The sequence below is a fragment of the Pyrgilauda ruficollis genome, unplaced genomic scaffold (genome assembly GCF_017590135.1).
Source record: "Pyrgilauda ruficollis isolate IOZ18807 unplaced genomic scaffold, ASM1759013v1 scaffold8, whole genome shotgun sequence".
Classification (NCBI taxonomy): domain Eukaryota; kingdom Metazoa; phylum Chordata; class Aves; order Passeriformes; family Passeridae; genus Pyrgilauda; species Pyrgilauda ruficollis.
The window spans coordinates 4265812-4285791 of NW_024529932.1; the positions used below are offsets into that span (position 1 = coordinate 4265812).

Sequence of the window (19980 nt, forward strand, 5' to 3'; positions counted from 1 at the left end):
TGAGACTCCTGATGATAGGTGAAATAGGATGTAACACTCTTTAAAATTAAAAAAAAAACCCAAGACTTAACCAGTCTGATAAATTTGGATGAGTGAAGCAGTGTGAAGGGTTGCTCGGGAGAAAACTTAAGTATGGAGAAGTGAGGCTGCAAATGATATGACAAAGGATGATGAAGCTGAGGTTGTTCTTACAGAAACCAGCAGAGGGTTGGTAAGGCTTCTGGCTGTCTGTTTAAAAGGGATGGGGCTATAGAAAAGTATTAGCAAGAGCTGGGAGCAGAGTCAAGAAGTGAGGATTTTAGAAGAAGGGAAGGTGTGTCAGTCAGTTCAGCATCAGATGGCTGTGTCAGGAGGAAGCAGGCATTCTACCTTACCAGAAAACACAAGAGCAAAAGCCTGTGCACTTGATTAATGTAAAGGTGTTCAGCCCTGCTGTAATGTAAAAGAAGGGCTTAATCCTGTGAAATTTTATGACTTTTTCATGTGAACCATTTACCTTCAACTCCCTTTACCTTGGCTGAGAGAAGTCAGCAGTTTTAAGAGGAGATGAACTACAACCCTAAAAGTACATGTCTAAAGCCAGATGAATTGCACTCCAGAAGTGCCTGTTTCTCTCTGACTATAAAAGGAGTGTGGCGTGATTAGTGCAGATAGAGATGTCTCCAGTGAAGACACTTGTATGTAGTTGGATGAATTGGGTGGATTCCTTTGGTGCTTTCTCGGAACATTAAATTATCCCATCAGTTCACAGTGCTGACTCCAAAAACATAAGTACTGCACCACAGCCAGTCCTATGAAAGTTGTCAGCAGGGGAAGGAAGTTCAGAGAACTTGCTAAATGTAAAGCATTCAATGCAAGGCACATTTTGAGTCAACATGACCTGTGATTTTCTGACCTGTTCAGTTTTCTTCTGTGGGTTACTGTACCATTGTGAGATTATCCAAGATATCTCAGGGCATCATGGCTGCAGTTGAGGCCTAGCTCCTCTTTGGATGACACGTGCTTGAAATCTGCAGGCTGGTGTGTGTCAGGAGAAAATCAACTGCATAATTAAGGGCTCCTGAATGTAATGTAATGGTAATGTTCCTTCTTTTCCAAGCACTACTTTTAGTGGTGTGTTAATTTATCTTACTTTTTTTCTGGGAACCAATGCATACACTTATGACAATGTTATTCATAGCTCTCAGCTTTCTGGTCTCTCTCATCTGCCTTTTCTGCAGATGAGGTCACGGAGCTTTTTTGAAGTACTAGTGTATTTTATGGTAGAACAGGGTAAAATCATGTTCACTGCAGTAAAGGTAAACTCTTAAGGGCCTTTTGTGTTGCATTAACAAGGCATTTCAAGGAAGTAGGATATCAATTTCATGTTTCATGTTAAAGACATTAATGTCTTTGTGTTTATGCCTGTTAGGGCATGGAAGCAGAAAAAGGTAATACTTGAAGCAGCTTCCTTCATTGCCTTCCTTTTTTCACAAATGAACATCAAAAATTTGAAAGCATGGGTTGGAGTATCTTCAGAGTATTTTGTATCAAATTGGAAGTGTGGAAAGTATGTAACCTTCAAGAGAAATGCTCTAGTCTCCTTGTTTTCGTGGAAAGAACCCATTAAAAAATTCCCAGCAAACACAACACATGTGGCAGAACACAGGAGATGACTGACAATAGGTATCAAACTGTGCCTTGCGCAGGTATGGAAGACTCGTGGGACTGCCTCTCTTTGTGGCCTTGTAAGATGGTCTGGAATAGAAACTGATCTCTAAAAAATTACCGAATCTTTTTCTCTATATGTATATCTTTCGAATAAAAGGATTCCAGTAGGATATACTTACTTTATTTTTATTGATCATGTATCTTTTTCTAAACAATTGATAGTCTCATTTGCTAGCTCTGTAGCAGAACCCTGTCTTTAATTGGTCCTTTAGACTCAAATGCAATCAATAAAATAAATTGTTTTCTGAAATACTGCATTTTTATTTCCCATCTGGGCCTATATCCAGCTTACACTTTTAAGCATCTGCAGTGACACAGCTGTAGTTTAAGGGCCTTGTGTGAGAATTATTATTTACAGTTGCCAGCAGTTGCTGTCATACATCTGTAACTGCAATAAATGCAGGTATGCATAGGGACAGAATTAAGAAAACTGTTTATCACTTCCTACTGATAAGATCTTATGGAGTGTAGCTGACTGGTGTGACACAGGAATGCTTGTGCTGATTGTGTCCTTCCTATTGTATTTGTGACTGCATCCATCTTGATATATTAGATGGACTCTGGGAATAAGAGAGATAGCCTTGTAGATTGCACAAAGTCTGCGGTAAAGGAATTGATTGTTTTAAATCAGTTCAAGTACATTAAAAATCAAAGTTGTATTGCATTGCTTTGCTTGGTTAAAAGTGGTGGTTTCATGTTTCTACTTTTGAGGTTTTCAAAAACTTTGGTACCAAAACGAGTTTCTAAATAAAATGTTTGACATTTATTTTAAAATATCACTGCTTCACTGTTGGTTTGGGGTTTTTTTTTTTTTTTTTTTTTTTTTTTTTTTTTTTGGGTTTTTTTTTTTTTTTTTTTTTTTTTTTTTTTTTTTTTTTTTTTTTTTTTTTTTTTTTGTAGTTGTTGATGGTTTTGTGTTGGTTGGTTTTTGTTTGGATTTTTTGGTGAAACTTTCCACTAAATTATGACAGAATTTGTTAATTGCTCTGGTTGTCCCATAATGTATTCCTGATGAAAAAATTTGAACTGAAAGATCTTTCATCTTTCTTAAATTCTCTTTAAAAAATGAAGTAAGCCTGAACAAACCTCCCAGTGAAATGCTGTGTGGAATTGTAGAATATGTCAAGTTTGAAGGGGCCTGTAAGTCCATCTCCCTACTCTTTGCACCTAAGACAAGATCATACAAGTAGAACTTTTCTGAACAGACAAAACATATCAGGTAAGAATTTTGCTTGTAAAACTGTATTCAGGCTGAAGAAGCAAATGCAAGTTAAATATATAAAGCCATTGGGACCTGATCTGCAGAAGTCAGTGGGAAGCCACTGATATCCTCGTTGGAAACCATCTGTGTTACTGCTCTGTGCTGTGCCCTGTGCTATTTTTTCATGAGCCTTCTGAAAGTTCAAGAGGGACTTTAAAGTATTTACTAATATAGCAATACAGTATGTTGTACCTGAAAAATACTCACCCCCTTCTTCCTTCCACTGTTTCCTTATGAATTCAAGTAACATATGGATAATTAGGTCTGAAATAATTTGTGCCCTCTCTTGCTTCTACCTGTCCTGTTACAGACGATGCCTTCAACGTGGTATGAAGGCGTCAGTCATCTTCAGGATAAAAAGCCCTTTCTGTCTTAATCTGTTAAAGATGCTGATAAAATGATTAAGCAGGTTTGAGACTGATAAGAACCTTTCATTTTCCGTATTAGCTTTTGCTTTCTCGAGCAAGGCTACCACAAGGAAGTCCCAGAGGTGGGCAAGGAGCAGCTCTGCTGCATGATTGACACTTAACTTGATGCCATCATCCATGGACACTTTGTATTGCACAGCCAGATGCTGAATGATAGGCACTTTATAAAGGTGAAGTCGTGACCTCAGGCTCTCTTGTAACCTGTGTAGGCTAAATTCAGGTCGTCAGGAAAAGAGTTTGAGCAAGAATCTGAAGACTTCATCTTATCAGATTGTAGCCATCACTGCAGTTGTGGTACTTGAAACCTGACTTCTCTTTTTCCTCAAGTATGTGTAAAGGAGCAAATCAATCTGTTGTCAAAGATATTTTTGAGCAGAGGCAATAAATATAACTTCTGTATAATTGAAAAGGTTTTAGTGAGTTCTTGAGTGGCACTCAAAGAACCTTTGTAAGAAGCACTGCTATCTGACCAGGGAATAAATACAAGAGTAAGCAGAAGATTTTGATGCAACTGATGCTTTATTCATATCTTAATTCTTATTTGGGTGTATACCCAGGTGAGGCTTACATCCTGATACTGTTGCAGTGAGCTCTGCAGTCAAAGCCAGGGATCTTCATCAAATTATATGTACCGATTCTGTCACTGCAGAATTTTTTTTAAAGAAGTTAGTTCTTTCCTTGTGCTTTTTCCTTTGAACTCTTGCATTTATCCATAATCTTTGTGAACTTGGCTATACCTGAGGGAGCTGCAGTTTAATAGTATCCTGTGCTATAATCTTCAGTTCTTCCTGTAGGCAGCTTATCAAATGTGCAGAATTGTGCCACAGCTCTGATCATCTGGCTAAGGGGATTAATGTCACCTAATGCAATGTGTTGGTACCAAACAGATTACAAGGAGCAAAAGAGGTTTGGAGGCTGAGTCAGTGACTTGGAGGAGGAGAGCTGTAAAACCCCTCAGGAAATCACTAATCATCTCAATTTGCAGCTTTTGTAGCTAAAGTACTGTGTGCAACAAAATGTGCTCTCTGGAGTTGTACTTGCTGTTCAAGTGTTGAAGAGGATGCTTGATATAGAGCTGCTGTTTAGGAGTAACAGCTACAATCGAGTAACACTCTGTGCTGAAATCTTGTCTTACATTTCATCTTCTTCAACCAAGTCCATAGATATTTGTGGTGTTTAAAACACACGTGTAGCATTTCTGGTAGTTTGTTTAGCCTTACTAAGCATATGGGGATGTTAAACATTAACTGGGTGCTGCATAACTGTGGATATAATTAACTTCATTTGGTCATGACAGTAAAAGCATGCTCTGTGTACATTATTTAGTGGATAAATGCACTTTTATAGAGACATTCCCTTGACTTGCCAAATAATGGGTCGCTAATCTGACACCTACACTGTAGGCACAGAAGTGAACACAGGCTGCATTAGCTTGCTTGACATGTCCCAGCTAAATTGCACCAGAACAAGCTTGAGCATCTCTGCCACATTCTGGTCATGTCTGAAGTGTCTGTAGACAAGCTGCTAGTTTAAACTACAGAGTCAGAGATGCTGTTCACATTTTGTCTTTTTACCTTTTAAGCATAGTTGAAAACAGGGCGCTTCTTAGATATTTCTATTGCTATGTAACTGAAAAGTAATTGAACATAAGTTGAAATTCCAAGACAAGTGTATGTCTGGGAAGGCTGTTAGCAGATGTGTGCATTACTTTGCATGAGAGGACTGCCAAAAGTATATGGTCCTGTGTACTGGAGGTGCCCCTGGGGCTGGTAATGAGGGTCTGTGCACTTATCAATCCAAACCCTCCACAGCTGGTCCTAAGTCCCTCTGGAGTTTCCATTTTAGTGAAAAGTCCCTTGAAGTCCCATTTGACTCCTTGCTCCATGCTTTAGTATTTTATTATGTGAATACTGGGGGAGAGGGAGGAGCATGTGTGTGCATGTATGAGAGAAAAGTTAAAATTAGGTGTAGGTGATACTCAGAGCTGATTTATAACTAAAAACCAACAGCTTTTGTGCTCTATAAGTTGGTGTGTTGGGGTTTTGTGTTGGTAATTTAACTGAACCTCTACAGTGCCTAGTGGTGATTCACTACCAGGTAGTGGAGTGCTTAATAGATCTATCCAATAGTATTAAGTAAATTTTATAGTTTAGTCAACTTTTTCCTGCATTTGGCTTTTAGGAACAGGACAGCTACTAGACTTCTCAGATGGTTTAGTTCACATGTGAAGTTTGAGCTTAGGAGGTTTCTTTTTCCCCACATTATTCATCAAGTTATTTTAAGAGTGATTTACTAATAAAACACCTATTTAGGTATTTACAAAACAAAACCAAGTCCATAAAGCATAACGCTGAACAAGATAATTCTGCCTTTTTTTTTTTTTTTTTAATCAGCAGTGATCCAAATGGGTGTATTAAGTGGCTATTTAAGTTGTTCTCACAGGATGTAAACTCTGGAAAAAAAGCCATGTTAAAAACCTCTGTCTCCCCTATTCCCCAAGCTCCCTGTTCTCCTTCTATTTTAATAGTAAAGCTTTTAGCTATCAGTTACTTTTTTTTTTTTTTTTTTTTTTTTGAGTGGTATGTGGCTGACTTGAGATGTGGAAAAGTTTTGTCTAAAGCTTTATTTAAGGAAATACAAAGTAATTTGGAACTTTAACCAAAACTGATGGGGAAAGGAATTAGGGTTGTTTGTACAGATGGGGTTAGAATGGAAATATTTAATCTACATGTAGGTGTTTCCAAAATACCTCATATGATTTGGTAACCTGATCTACCTTTTCCATGACAAAAGGGCATTTTGGGTGTCTTATCCAATTTAGAAACCTAGTCCTGAGTATTTTTCTACTCTTGCCTGATTTAGACTAGTTCAACTCTGAATTCCATATATTTTTATTGATGTGAAACTGATATAAAATGAGAGAAGAATCAAGTCAAAGTAACTGCCAATAAATCTGATAAGGATATTCAGATATAATGGAGTCAGTCTTTTGTTTTGGAGTTGGAATTGAGTAACATCATTGCTGAGGTCAAAGTTGCATACACAAGGCATATGTGAGATCAGGAAGCAGCCTTGTGCTTTCTGATCTGACCTGCATAGTCTGAGACTGGAAGGATGGCCTGGCACTTGGGGAGGTCACCTGGAGGAGGGAAGAGAATCATTAAGGTTGGGTAAGTTCTTCAAGATAATTCTAACTGACAAGTCCACCACTAAAGATCAGTGCTGCATCTACACAACTTTTAAATACCTCTGGGGATTGTGACTCCACCACTTCCCTGGGCAGCCTGTTTCAATACTGGTTAACACTTTCCCTTAATTTTCCCCTCATATCCAATCTAAACCTCCCTTAGCACAAATTGAAGCAATTTCCTTTTGTTCTTACCATCTTTTACCTGGGGCAAGACATCCCTCCTTCAGTACCATCTCCTTTGTGGTGGTTGTAGGGGGTGATTAGGTATGTACCCCTGCCTTTTTCTCCAGGCTGAATAATCAGAGCTCCCCCAGCTGCTCCTCATAAGAGTTGTGCTCCAGACCCTTCCCCAGCTCCATTGCCCTTCCCTGGACATGTTCCGGCACCTCACTTGTTTTTTCCTGAATTGAGAGACCAAAAACTGAGCTCAAGGTGCGGCCTCAGCAGTGCTGAGTACAGGGGGACGGTCACTGCCCTGCTCCTGCTGCCACACCAGTGCTGATCCAGGCCAGGGTGCCATTGGCCTTCTTGGCCACCTGGGCACACCCTGGCTGATGTTCAGCTGCTGTTGACCAGCATCCCTGGGTCTTTTTCTGCCAGACAGTTTCTCTGCCAGTAGTACTGCCTGGGGTTGTTGTAACCTCAGTGCAGGATCCAGCACTTGACCTTGCTGAACCTCATACAACTGCCCTTGGTCCATCAATCCAGCCTGTCCAGATTCCTCTGCAGGGCTTTCCTCCCCTCCAGCTGATCAATATTCTCACCCAACTTGGTGTCATCTGCAAACTGACTTAGGTATATACTTAGGGTATACTCAATCCTCTCATTGAGATAATTGATAAAGATGTTAAGCATTAATTGTTAAATAATAAAGTAAGCCTACATTATCTTCTGTAAACCACTGGAAGTGTCTCTGAATGTATTTGTGGTCTTTCTCCTTCTGGATGGTGATGACAGGAGGCAGGGAAGCCTGCACTGTTAATCTGTAAACTCTCATAGTTGAAGAGGAAACACACTTCAATGTTTCCAATATAACATCACCAGTGTTATGCCAATTAGGAGGGGCTGGGTAAGGAAAACAAAGCTTTGAAACCTTTCATATAGATTTGGTCTCTTCTGCATCAACTATCAGCAAGTAGGTAAATGTGAAACTATTTTTAAAGTTACTTTTTTCTTCTGAAATAATTTGGCATGGGTTCTGAAGCTTAGTTGTTGAATAAAGGAACTTCCCAGCAACTGCCTTTGATTACTTCTAAATGTAGGTTACAGCTGTCCTTTGGGGAAAGGCACACAGCGCAGCATGTGAGAAACTGACACCTTTTTCTCTCCTTTTCAGAGTATCTCCTCTGCAGAAGTCTGAAATAGTAGACATGGTCAAGAAACACGTCAATGCCATAACACTTGCCATTGGGGATGGTGCCAATGACGTAGGAATGATCCAGACAGCTCATGTTGGAGTGGGGATCAGTGGCAATGAGGGCATGCAGGCAACCAATTGCTCGGATTATGCCATTGCACAGGTCAGATGCAAGAATGAACAACTGCCATATCATCTTTGAGAAATGCACTGTGCTGCCATGTAGTGCTCGATTGGCTTCTTCTAAGCTAGAAGCATCTCTGATTGTTTCTTTTTCCAGGCAGCTGTCTAGAACATATTTTTAATACATTTTTGGTATTTGTTACGATTTTGTATTCTTCAGGGCAAAGCTCCACCTCTCTTCAAAGCTGTAGTTTCCTCCTGACAGCTGTACAATATCTTGGTTCTTCAGTAATCAGGGGGAGGCAGTTTCTGTGATGCTTGTGTTAATATGATTTTAAGTAACTGATCTGTCTTGGTGCAAACTTTTTTCTTACTATGAGTAGGTACTATAACCAGGTGTGTGAGAATTGGGCTGTTCAGCAGTTTTTAATTTGAGGTGGCTCCTCTATCTTTTTTTTCCCCACACCCCCTGTGTTGCATCCAAGAACTGATCACAGTTCTAGAGAGCTGGCCAGCATTTTCATTTTACATATCTTATTTTGAACATTATTTTGGTGAGAGCTACTAAATTAGCTCATCAAATTCAGAACTGATTACTGCAGCTAAAAAGAGGAGTTAAAAGCCTTGTTTGTTTGTTTTGCTGAAGAAACCACAATTCAGAATCAAGATTTTGAAAGAAAAATCAGAAAGGAAGATGCTTCAATTGCTGAATATCCTCTGAATACTGTTTACACCTGAGATACTCTATGTGTTTGAGACTGATGCAGGGCAAAACCAGATCCAGCTGACAGGAAGCAGAGACAATCCCTTGTCTCCTCAGTGACCAGAGCTTCAGCTGATGATCCCTTCTGGCAGGGTGTAGTCAGATTTCTTCTACCAAGTGACGTGAAATATTACCATCTTTTGATAGCTCCCAGTAGCAGGTGAGGCTTGAAAAAGCAGGATAATGCTGCTGTATGCACAGATAGCTGTTTATTATGGTAACCCTGCTGAGAAGCAAAGTGGCGGTCTTGTATTTCTGCCCTGTTGTAACCTCTGAGGAAGAACACTGAAGAACCTGAAGTTTCAGGTTTGAATAACTGAGTCCTTTCACAAAACCTATCTTGAGAATTTTAGTCAGTTTTACCAAGTTTTTCTGTCATGAACATTAGCACATTCCAAATATATACCAGTATAGGAACTGCCACAGCCATTGTCTCTGGTATCTCGTAATGAGTTTTACATTTTTAATTTCAGTGGATTATATATAGCTTCTGCTATATAATTTAATGGAATACTCTTTACCTGGACTTCCTCAGATCATTTATTACTTCTGCTTTGGTAACTAAGCATGAGCAGCAAGAGTTTTGTCCATAGAAGGCCCTACATGTGTTATTTCTTTTGCGGTAGCGTTAAATCTGGAGAAGTAATTCCACGTTCATGTGGTGCTTTTGCACTGAAAAATCCCTATACTTCAGTTTAGTATTAGAACATGGAAGCTGCTCTTCGTTTGAATTCCAGTCAGCAAGTTACTGACAATAACGATGAATCTTTTTCATTCAGTAGGAAATAAAAACTGGTGACACCAGCACAGGATTGCAGCATTCACAGACTAGTGGAACTGGGTTTTTTTGATTGTGTAAAAGAATCTGCACTGATTAAATCAGAAAACATATTAAAAAATCCCTTTAGTAGAGGAGACTAATACTGTGTGGTAGTGCTTAAAAAAAAAAAAAAAAGAAAAAAGTAAATTAGTGTTCAAAAGAAAAACTTGATCTCCGTGGAGTGTATTTCTTTCAGCAAAGACATATAACTCCCACTAAAACATTACTGTATGTGCATGCCTTGAAGGCAGAGTATGTTCTTATTGAGTAATTTAAGACGACCACTGTAATGTAGCATCTCATGTTCAAATGCTATTTCAAATGCAGTGCTGCCAGAAGTAGGCACTTAGAGAAGAGAGAGTCTCTATATAGGCTCATTTGGGATTCCAGGGAGAATCAAAGCATAAACCAAATAAAAATAAAAAGCCAACTTGTGTCTGACTCCACTTGAAATAGCTTCCACAGGTGCAAGGAGCATCTGTTTGAATCATCCTTTTCCCTTGAAATGATATTGCACCAGTGACCTCTATTTAGAGAATTCCCAAATCAAATGACCTAACTAGTTAGAGAGACAGTAGTAGAGTTTAATAACTTTTCTTTTTCTCAGTAAATAGTTTAATAATCTTAATCCAGAGAACATCTGGTGTCTAGGGACAGTTTCCTTTTCTTAATTAAGGAAGCTTCTCTCTTCAACAAATGTTCTTATTTCAGTTTTCTTCTTTGGAAAAATTGGCTTGTTTTCTGGATGCCTTTTCTCTGTCTTAAAGCCCCCAACATGCCATCACCTCATCCTTTAGTCAAGATAGATTCTAGAAGATAATCTCTGTATAAAAAGTTACACTACAGAGTAGTGTAGGGTTGATACAGAGGCACACACTGTTTCACAGGTAGGCTGGCCAGATGGTCATAATGTTTCCTGCTGATTTAAAATGCTGTTAATACAGGAGCAGCCAAACAAGGACAGTGTCTTGGTAGAGCCCCTGTCTGTACTGCTCTGTGCCAGTAGCTGTGCGCTTGCATAATAGCAGCATCAAAGCAGATTGATTCTTTGCCGTGTTTTAATGGCACTCTTCACTGCTGTGGGCAGGCTCTGTGTGTTCTTTAGGCTCCGAGTATCTTCCTTGCTGTGCTCTGTAGTGCACTCATTTTCATGAGAGCACAGACAAGAGCAATTAGTGGTAGGATTTTTTGTTGCCTTGAGCTTTCAAGAAGGCCACATCCTCGATGGTCACTTGATAGTTTCAGCAGAGAGATGTTCTCAGGCTGTTTCTGACTGTTCTCCACAGGAGCTTTGGGATGGCTTGTAAGGACATCATGGCACATTTGCCATCGCCTTGGTGGTGTTTTGTTAGTGATTTTGATGAGGAAAGTTGTAGCTCTCCTGCAAATTAACTTGAGGCATTTAGGGGTCTAACAGGTCAGCTACTCCCTTGGGAGTGTCTCAGTTATAGCTCTAGCTCAAGTTAAGCTGAGAACAGTGAAGCCTGGTTCACTTTTGTTTTCTCTCCTTCTCTGCTGGTATATCCTAACAAATCTGAGTTGCTGATGCATGGGAGAGAGACTGTCCTTACAGGATTTGTGGTTCAGTGATTTCATTGCTAGAAAGCATGGGAGCAGAGCTGCCTCACTAACTCATTACTGTAGCTTTCAATTTCAGATAAGTTTTGGTTAAAATAAATTATCTATAATCTACATTTAGAAAGTCAGGGTTTTCCTGTCAAGTCACTTTGTGGAAAAGAAAGCAAAACAAATAATTACCTTAGTGTCTAAGATCCCTTCAGGTATATACATGCTAAACAGTAAACACAGTCATCTCTTTGAGCTGTGAGCAAAAGAGGAATGCTGCAGGTCAAAAAAAAGGTTCACTAACAAAGCCAAGATGAGAAAATTATGCATTTCCCAGTCTGGATTACAACACTGGCTCCATAAAAGTGCATTTTCAAAAGTTCTAAATTTGAGCTCCCTCTGGGCTTCAAACTAGCATTAAAAGGTACGCAATTCTACAAGATTAATTTACATGCCCTTTTTGGCAAGTACACCTTGCTTTATACATTATTTTATATAACACACAATCACATGCATTTTGTGGGCAGAAAATGTTAATGTAAGTATCTATTCTGTATAAATGCATGCATTTTTCCACTTTTGTTCCCCTCCTGTGTATTTTATTTCAGCTCAATACAGTTTTGTTTATTAGGTTGTTCATTTTACACCGGGAAAGGAGATTCTGAATCTTGTGAGCCCTCAAACATTGATTTTACCATCAGGATGGTAATAACAGTTGAAGACTTTTTGCCCTTTAAAACCACTTTTTAGAACCTTCAGAAGTTTTGCTACAAAAAAGATTTTAGCTTTAAGTATTTTAAGAATTGTTTTTTGCATATATCTTCTGTTTACATATTTAAATATTGCACTTCAACAGCTTTCAGGGCTGATTTGAGGATTTTTATTTTTTTTTTCCTTGAGGACTTTCTTACTTTCAACTTGGTTTACTTGGTTTACTTTCAGCCAATTTTTTTTTTACCAATTCTTCATATATCTTAATACTTCTTTTCTGTCTTTCAGTTTTCCTACTTGGAGAAGCTACTGTTGGTCCATGGTGCTTGGAGTTACAATCGAGTTACCAAATGCATACTGTACTGCTTCTACAAAAATGTGGTTTTGTATATTATTGAGGTAAGAGTAACTAAATGGATGGGTCTTACTGGTGCTTATTCCTTAAATCATCTCTTATAGCAGAAAAGCTCACCCGAATGGATTGAGCAAGAGGGACTGCCATTTTTTTCCATGTTTAACAATTTAAAATTCAGTTTTCCTCCTCAAATCAGTTCACTTGAATCTTTTAATGTTTGTAAAGGAAGACCAAAGGTTTTCAGTACTGAGAAGTTTTGGATATGAGATGTCAGAGACAAAGTTCATTCCTTCTGTGCAAACACTCTTATTGAAAACATCTTTGTATTCATGGAAATATTTCAATTAGTGCTTATATTTATAAAGACTGGAATTTGGGAGCTAAATTTAAATCAAAAGTTCATTTAATAGCATTTAATAGGCAAATAATAAACTATTCAAAACTATAGCTTTACCTTCCAAGTTACAAAGACCATAGATTAGCTGGAACTGAAATTAATTTGCTTTGTTTTCTGAAAAGAGATGACATAATTTTGCAAATGACATTCATTTACAAAATGAATCAGGTTATTTGATTTAATAATTAAAACATAACTGTATTTTGAAAATAATTTGTTAGAAGGTGTCAAGTACTGAAACTGGTTTTCAAAGAGGGCTGAATACTGTCACTACCATTCCATTTCAGCAAGCTTAAGACAGGAGTGTAGTTCTCATGCTGTAGAATATAGTCTTGAATTTAAGATCTATCAGGAAGGGAATTTTATAACATGCTGTTGTCTAGTTATAAATACTCAAGGAACTTGAAGTCAGTGGTTTGATCAGTTGAGTATCAGGTGATCACTTGGTACAGCATTTTGCACAATGTTCATCAGTTTTATTAATATATGTGCATATAGATTAGATTTTCTATTTATTTGTGCAGCTGAGCAGCCTTGAATGAGGTTACCACAAAATTGCAACATTTATAATTAGGCAGGTAGTTATATCGATTAGAAGGAAGAGTGGGTGAGTAATATTTTGCTATTCAGTAAGTAATATAATAATCAGAGTGGTCAGGATTCCTGATTGCATCAGGGTTTGATCATCTTCTGTGTATGTTGTAAGAGAACAGATACTGTCCACTAACTTGTTCCACTTTTTCTGTGCTATTTCTGAGTTAGCTGTTATCTGTTAAAATTTCAACACTCATTAGTCTATTGCAAGAGAGTTATCCTATACATCGTGTTTTTAGTAAAGGTTTTTACGTGCTGTTGGAGATTATAACAATATTGTTGTTATTGTGCAAAGAAAATGTAAATAGCTTTAAAAAAACCCTCTTCTATTGTTTTTCTTACTGAGCATGGCTAGCTGTTGCTGGGGTTTTGCCTGAATGTTTCAGAAAATGCTTAATAGCTTCATGATCATGTTCTAGGATTCTTTGCTCTATTTGAAAATTAGTTTTGGAAGTCCTGCTTCTAGCTTATTATAGCACCACATGTCTTTGTTTCTTTTACCATAGTTTGACAAATAAGTTCTTCATCAAATATTGTATGGCAAAACTATGCTTTCCCATATAAGCAAGGAGTTGAATACAAGTGAAGTTCTCTGGGACCTCCATCCTGAGGTAGCTCAATTATTTTATCCTAGGATGGAATTTTATTCACCAGATATCTCTATACGATATATAAAATCCAAGTCTGCTCTGAGAATATGACATCAGAGGTTCTCTCCACTTAGGCCATGTTTAGTTCTTTTTGCATGTGTCCTGAGCCAAATGAGCTTTTGTGTCTCCTCATGTCCATGACTGAGGACAAGACAGTTCCATCCAACATCTGAGCATTGAAAATGTCTTACAAAGATGCAGCTGTGCACCTCAGTTACATCTCTGTGCTTGTGCTGCATAGAAGTTTGGAGCAAGTTTAAAGCTTTAAGGGAGATGAAGTGGCAGAAATAATCCTGTTGTCCTGCAGCAATGGGAAGAGCTCCATTTGGTTTTCCCTGGTGAATTTCCTTTACTAGCAGCCTTAAGGAACTTCCCCTCCCAAACTGTGTAGAAGTAGCCAAATTGCCTGGAAACTGAAGAGAAACCAGTTTTGGTATCCTGGGGATACAGGGTAGAGAGAAGTGATTTTTCATTCTCTCCTTAGCTTTTTACAGCGAAAGAGAGGTTGTTTTGTGTACGTGCTGTGAGTCTTGGCAGTGTTGATCAGTTTGTGGTGTGGAATGGTGCTCATGAAAGAGATGCACCATGAGGGAATAAATCCTTCAACTTCAGAGAAAGGTAGTTAAATGCCTGGCACTTCTGCAGTGTTGCTTATGTATATGGTGTGTTCCTTATTGTTTCCCAGTGCTCTGGACAAGTTTAATATTTACTCATATTTGCTGCTTGGATGGGGAATATCCTTTTAGCATCGTAATGAAACAGGGATTTGAACTTGAGCTACTTTCTAAGTATCTTCAGAAGGATTGTACTAAGTAAATATTTATACAGTTGAATGAAAAAGCACATCATGATTATGACTGCCAGTTCTGCCTTTGTCACTGTATCTGTTTTATTTCAGTGAAGTTTTAACACCTGAGGAACAGATCTAGTAAGCCTTATATAAATGGCTTTTGCAGCAGCGAGGCACTGGGGCTATCATAACTTTTATTCCCTGATACTTTGCAAATACCAGAGGGAAGGAAGAGGTGGTGGTCCAGCTTGGCACACAGAACAACTGGACAGATCTTACAGAAGCATACAAGTTAAGGTATTAAGATTTAACTTAAACAATAGCAAATGCTTGAGAAGAGCACATTGCCATCTCTTTTCCTAGCATCCCAATGTTGGTATGCTAAAACCCCACATACATTAGAAGTTCATCTTGATACCAGTTATGTACACTTAAACCTGGAGGATCCAAAGTGTTGCATCCCTGAAACATTAAATTTACCAGCTTTTTTTCAGGTTCTGGGCTAAAATAGAGAATTTGGGGTTTTGTGAAAAGTACACTCAGGTAATTGTAGGTATGGGCTCTACTCGTAGGAGGTGCTGTGGGGTTAAGGCTGGTCCTTACCTTTCTGCAATGGCTGATCCTTTGTGGAGAGACAGGGGCCCAGGAACTGTTTTCAGCTGCTTTGATAACTAAAATGTATGCCCATATTGAGATAGTTCCTTGCAGCTAGAGACGTGGTACAGCAGACAGCAGGCCTTGTGGTTTAGTGATTGCAGGACCAATGAGCTGAGAGTGTGTTTTCCCTCTCTCTTGAAAATGCCCTCCTAGTATTTTCAAGAGGTGAATTTTAAGTCAAATCAAATAATTTTAAATCAAAAGTTTAGTGAAATCTGAAAAGATTTTGTCTTGGCTTAACAACTGGAAACTCTATGTTCCTTTCCTTTCTCTAGCCTGGTCTCTCCTTTACCATTTCTTCATCACTGTCCTCCTGCCATTCTCTTGATTTCTCCCCTTGATTTTTGAAAGTACAAAGCTAAGTGAAGTATAACTAAAAAGCACAAAGAGAAGCAGATCCTGGAAATTCAAGTCCTTTTGGTGTAATTCTTAGTTTGATTCCTGAACCCTTGTGTATCACTGCTGCCAAGGTGCTTCAGGGTATGAAGTTTAGGTTCTCTTACTTACGGACTCACCTATCAAAGGGGTGCAGAATCTAGCTTTTCCATCCACAGAGCTGGGTGGCAGATTAATTGCTCCTTCTTCCCCACTCTTGACTATCCATGCTGGTCTGTCCTGAGAATAGCAGGGGAATCTGCATGGAAGGCTACCAAGATGGCCAAAGGGATGAAATGCAAATATAAAGCTCTCTCTTTGGTGTCCATTCCTGTGTTTCCCATGTCTGCATGCACTAGCAGTGTGCACTAAATCTGTTTCTAAGGAAAGCCAACCATTCAGCATCATCCTGAGGCACAAGACCAGTGACAAGGTTTCAGCTTTTAATGATGTGACAGACAACTAGCTGTGCATACTCACAAAATACCATTTCGTTCAATTACTTATGTAGCTGGCTTCAAGCTGAGTAGTGAAACAAAAGATGCATTTCACATCTGTTGAGCAGATATGTTTAAGTGGAGATGATATAAAGTTGTCCTGTTGACATCAGAGCTTTGAAATATAGCTGATTTCAAATGTAAAAGAATACAGGAATGTTGCTTTCATGTCATGCTTGGAGAAGTAGAAACACAGCAAGATCAAAGGTGGTATCAGAAATATCAGGTAAGAGTTCAAGGCCTTTGGGAATGGTTCTGTGGAAACAGTAGCATGGAAGATAGCTTTCAGGCCAACTCAGTGTGCAGGAAAAATACGCTCAGTACTTCACTGAAGCACATGCCTTTTTTGAACGCATATAACGTAATATGAAGCACTTTGTTATTATGTATTGCAGAATGAGTCAGGGGGTGGGAATAGATGGCCCCAGTGTCAATGTCTGGCAGTGTAGGGCAGTGACAGAGAAATGAATGGCAAGTACGAAGGGGAGAGTATAATGTACATACCTTGGTTGCTGCATAATTTTAAAATTTCTACTTTAGAATCCAGAGATAAATTGTAAGCCTAGATTAGAAACCTGTTTCAGCCCAGCTTTCTTTCCAAAAGCTCAGAGTTCTCACATAAAATATAATTCCTCTTATGGCCTTGAGCATGGAATTGAAAAACATTGACTGCTCTGACTCAGTATTGGATAACCCATTGTTTTAATAAAAACTATTTTTTTTAATAAAAAATGCTTCCATCGAGGCTAATTCAGTGCACATGACATTACTTGTTGATACAGAGAAGGCTAAATTTGAAATTTGTGTTGGTGTTGAAAGTGTAGATAAACCTTATAATGGAATTACCTGTGCTTAGCACTTGAATGCTGAGTTTAGCAATGCTATTCTGCACTGAAGGAGTGATTTTGAGGGAGTTTTTTAAAAATCCAAAACTACAGATACATCAATGCATATATGGTAATACATTTATTCACAAGTATATCCTTTGGGCCTGTGCTGGTTTTCTTTCTGGCCTATACCCCTCTAAATGTGCTTCCTTTAGTCGAGACATTCCTCATCTGCGTGGGAATAACTGATAGCAAAATAAAGTCCTATGCATATTGCATGTGTGGAGCAGGGTTTTTTGTCTGTTTTTCTTTTTGCTAGATAAGCCATGGGGCTGTCATGCTGAAGATGTGAGATTTCTCCATTTCTACCTGTACCTCATTGCTCTAAATAGCAATCTTCAAAATAACATTTCTCCAGCAATTTCCTTGCCTTTCATAGAATCGTAGAATAAGCTGAGATGGAAGGAACCCTCAAGGACCATCAAAGTCCAGCTCCCAGCCCTGCACAGAATATCCCCAAGAGAGTCACATCATGTGCCTGGGGGCATTGTCCAAACACTTCTTGGGCTCTGTCAGGCTGATGCTGTGACCACTTCCCTGGGGAGCCTGTGCCAGTGCCCAACCACCTTCGGGGTGAAGAACCTTTTTCTGATATCCAGCCTACACATCCCCTGGGACAGTTCCATGTCATTCCCTCGGGTCCTGTTGCTGGTCACCAGAGAGATCAGTGTTTTTGAGAATGGTAATACACAGTGCTTAGCAAGGAAGCTGAGCAGGACTTGCCCTGGTGCCCGTGCTGACTATTTGGAGCAGTGAGTCTAATTCTCCTGTTTAGCTTTGAGGCACTGGCATTAAAATGGCCATGTAAGTGTGTGTGTTCTGTTACTTAAACACAGCTTGGAAGGTTTCAGTCTTCCAGGGGAGAGAAAAGCAGAATTACTTCTACTCAATTAGCTGTATCTGCTGCAGTTAAACTCAGATGTTATCCTGGTATTTCAAAACACTGCTTAGCCTAGGTGTGAAAAGCAGGTTGCTGCAATTCTTTTTGCACAGCTCTTTGTAAAACACTTTTCAGAGTGACGGAGGGTTTGGAAATGCTGCAAACAAGGTTTAATACTGATTCACAAGTCATGCCTTTGTGCAATTTCACGGTGTGGAATTCAGCTTCGAGCCCACTTTTGGAAATGCATGGTCGCTAGCCTGTGAGCAGTCTCACTGAACTGACTTGTATGAATAGTAATTGCATTTTCTACTTTCTGGGAGGTAGTTTGCAAATAAAATGAGTTTATTTGTTCCAAGCCATGTGCTAGGATATTGTTGTGTGAGCCCAGTAAGTGCTGGTCTATGTGGGCTGCATTTCCCTTGCCTTGCCTGCATTTCCCTTGCTGGTCTGCCTGGCTGCGAGCTGCTTGCCAGGAGTAAGGTCCAGCTACAGCCTGGAATTTTTTGAGTGTAAGTGATCTTAATTCTGAAACATTGTGTTTTGTGTTTTGGTTTTATAATCTTAAAGTATTTTACTCATGCTTCAACTCTTCATTCTTGGCAAGTTAAGCAAAAAAGCTAATTTTACCTGAGCTCCAACAACAGGCTCATTGGCAACTTTTCCTTTCTAATTGTTGATAAGGGCATTTTTCTGGCATCTTTGGAGGCACTGCTGGAGTGTTTCTAAAGATCATATTATCTAAGGAGTCCGTTTAGTACAGATGCATGCAATCAATGAATTAATAACTCCTGGTGTCTTAATACCACTTCACAGACCATACTAAAATCCTTCTGAATGCTAGCTCAGGAGTGTAGGGTCACCAAATTTTTGGAATATAGAATTTCTTTCTATTACATGTATTATGAACTGAGCTGGTCCTGATTATTTTGAGGTTTCTTGGGTTTGTATGCTTATGACCCAAAGAAGCTAGGGCAGAGAACAAATTTAACTGAATACAGATTCCATTTTTAAATGCTGCTAGCAAATAATTTTGCCATTTCACTTGGATGAGTACTAATGATAAAAATACCTCTATCCAGTTTCACTAATTAACCACTAGAGATTGTTTTATCTTGGGATGCATAAAAGGCATCTGTAACCTAGTTTAAACGCATGTGAAGGATTTAAAATAAAATGTATCTTACTTTGTCAAAGAAAAAAATCGAGGGTGTAGCTTTGGAGTGCTTGTTTACCCAAGTTCATGGTCTTGAAACAAATTTTTTTACTGTAGCAGGGTCAGAGGTAAAAACTATACTATGTCTCCCATGATCAGTATGCAGAGTAAATCTGGAGCAGCATAGGTGGTGCTTTCAAATGTGCTTTTACAAATGTGCTTCTACTGTTGGTTTTGGCTGTATTTGACCCAAAGGATATATGCCCTGTCAGGACAGAGAGCTCTGTGGCTAGGAACATTAAAAAAAGGCGTTGTCACTCAGTGCCCTTGGGAGTCTCCCTTCCAATTTGGGGATCCTGTGTCACTTAACTGAATAGGCATTAGGAGGCATTGGCTTGCGTGACAGCCCACAGCAGGAGCGAAAGCTTTGAGTAACCTGTCCAAAACAAGTTATCTTTTCCCTCTGTACTGAGGTGTTGAGTCCTTGCAGATAGCTGTGGCTGTTATTATGCTTCTGGTTATTTCTGCGCCCTAGAGAGTAGCTGCTTTTTGTAACTCCTTACATCTCCTCTATGTCTTTTCAACAAAATCATTTAGAACATGTTAAAATGCACTAGAAATGGTAAATTACACTATTTTCTGATAGTATTACTTTTGAGTTATTCACTTTTGTTTTTTACCAGGGTGTCAAAAATTAGTCAGTTGTCAGTTGTCTCCTGCCTGATACTGCCCGTTGATAATTCATAATGTTGTCTTGTTATTTCTCCTCTTCCTCACTGTTTTTTGAACCTGATTCCTTTTGTGAGCCATTGC

At 39.0% G+C, this 19980-nt stretch overlaps 1 protein-coding gene across 1 annotated transcript in view; it reads left to right on the forward strand.

Moving 5' to 3' along the window:
• ATP8A2 (ATPase phospholipid transporting 8A2) overlaps positions 1-19980 on the forward strand; it is a 270405-nt gene that overhangs the window by 122054 nt on the left and 128371 nt on the right. The window contains exons 25-26 of the mRNA XM_041487339.1: positions 7926-8109; positions 12218-12328. Coding sequence (XP_041343273.1) covers positions 7926-8109; positions 12218-12328 — 295 coding nt within the window. The remainder of the gene's footprint in view (positions 1-7925; positions 8110-12217; positions 12329-19980) is intronic.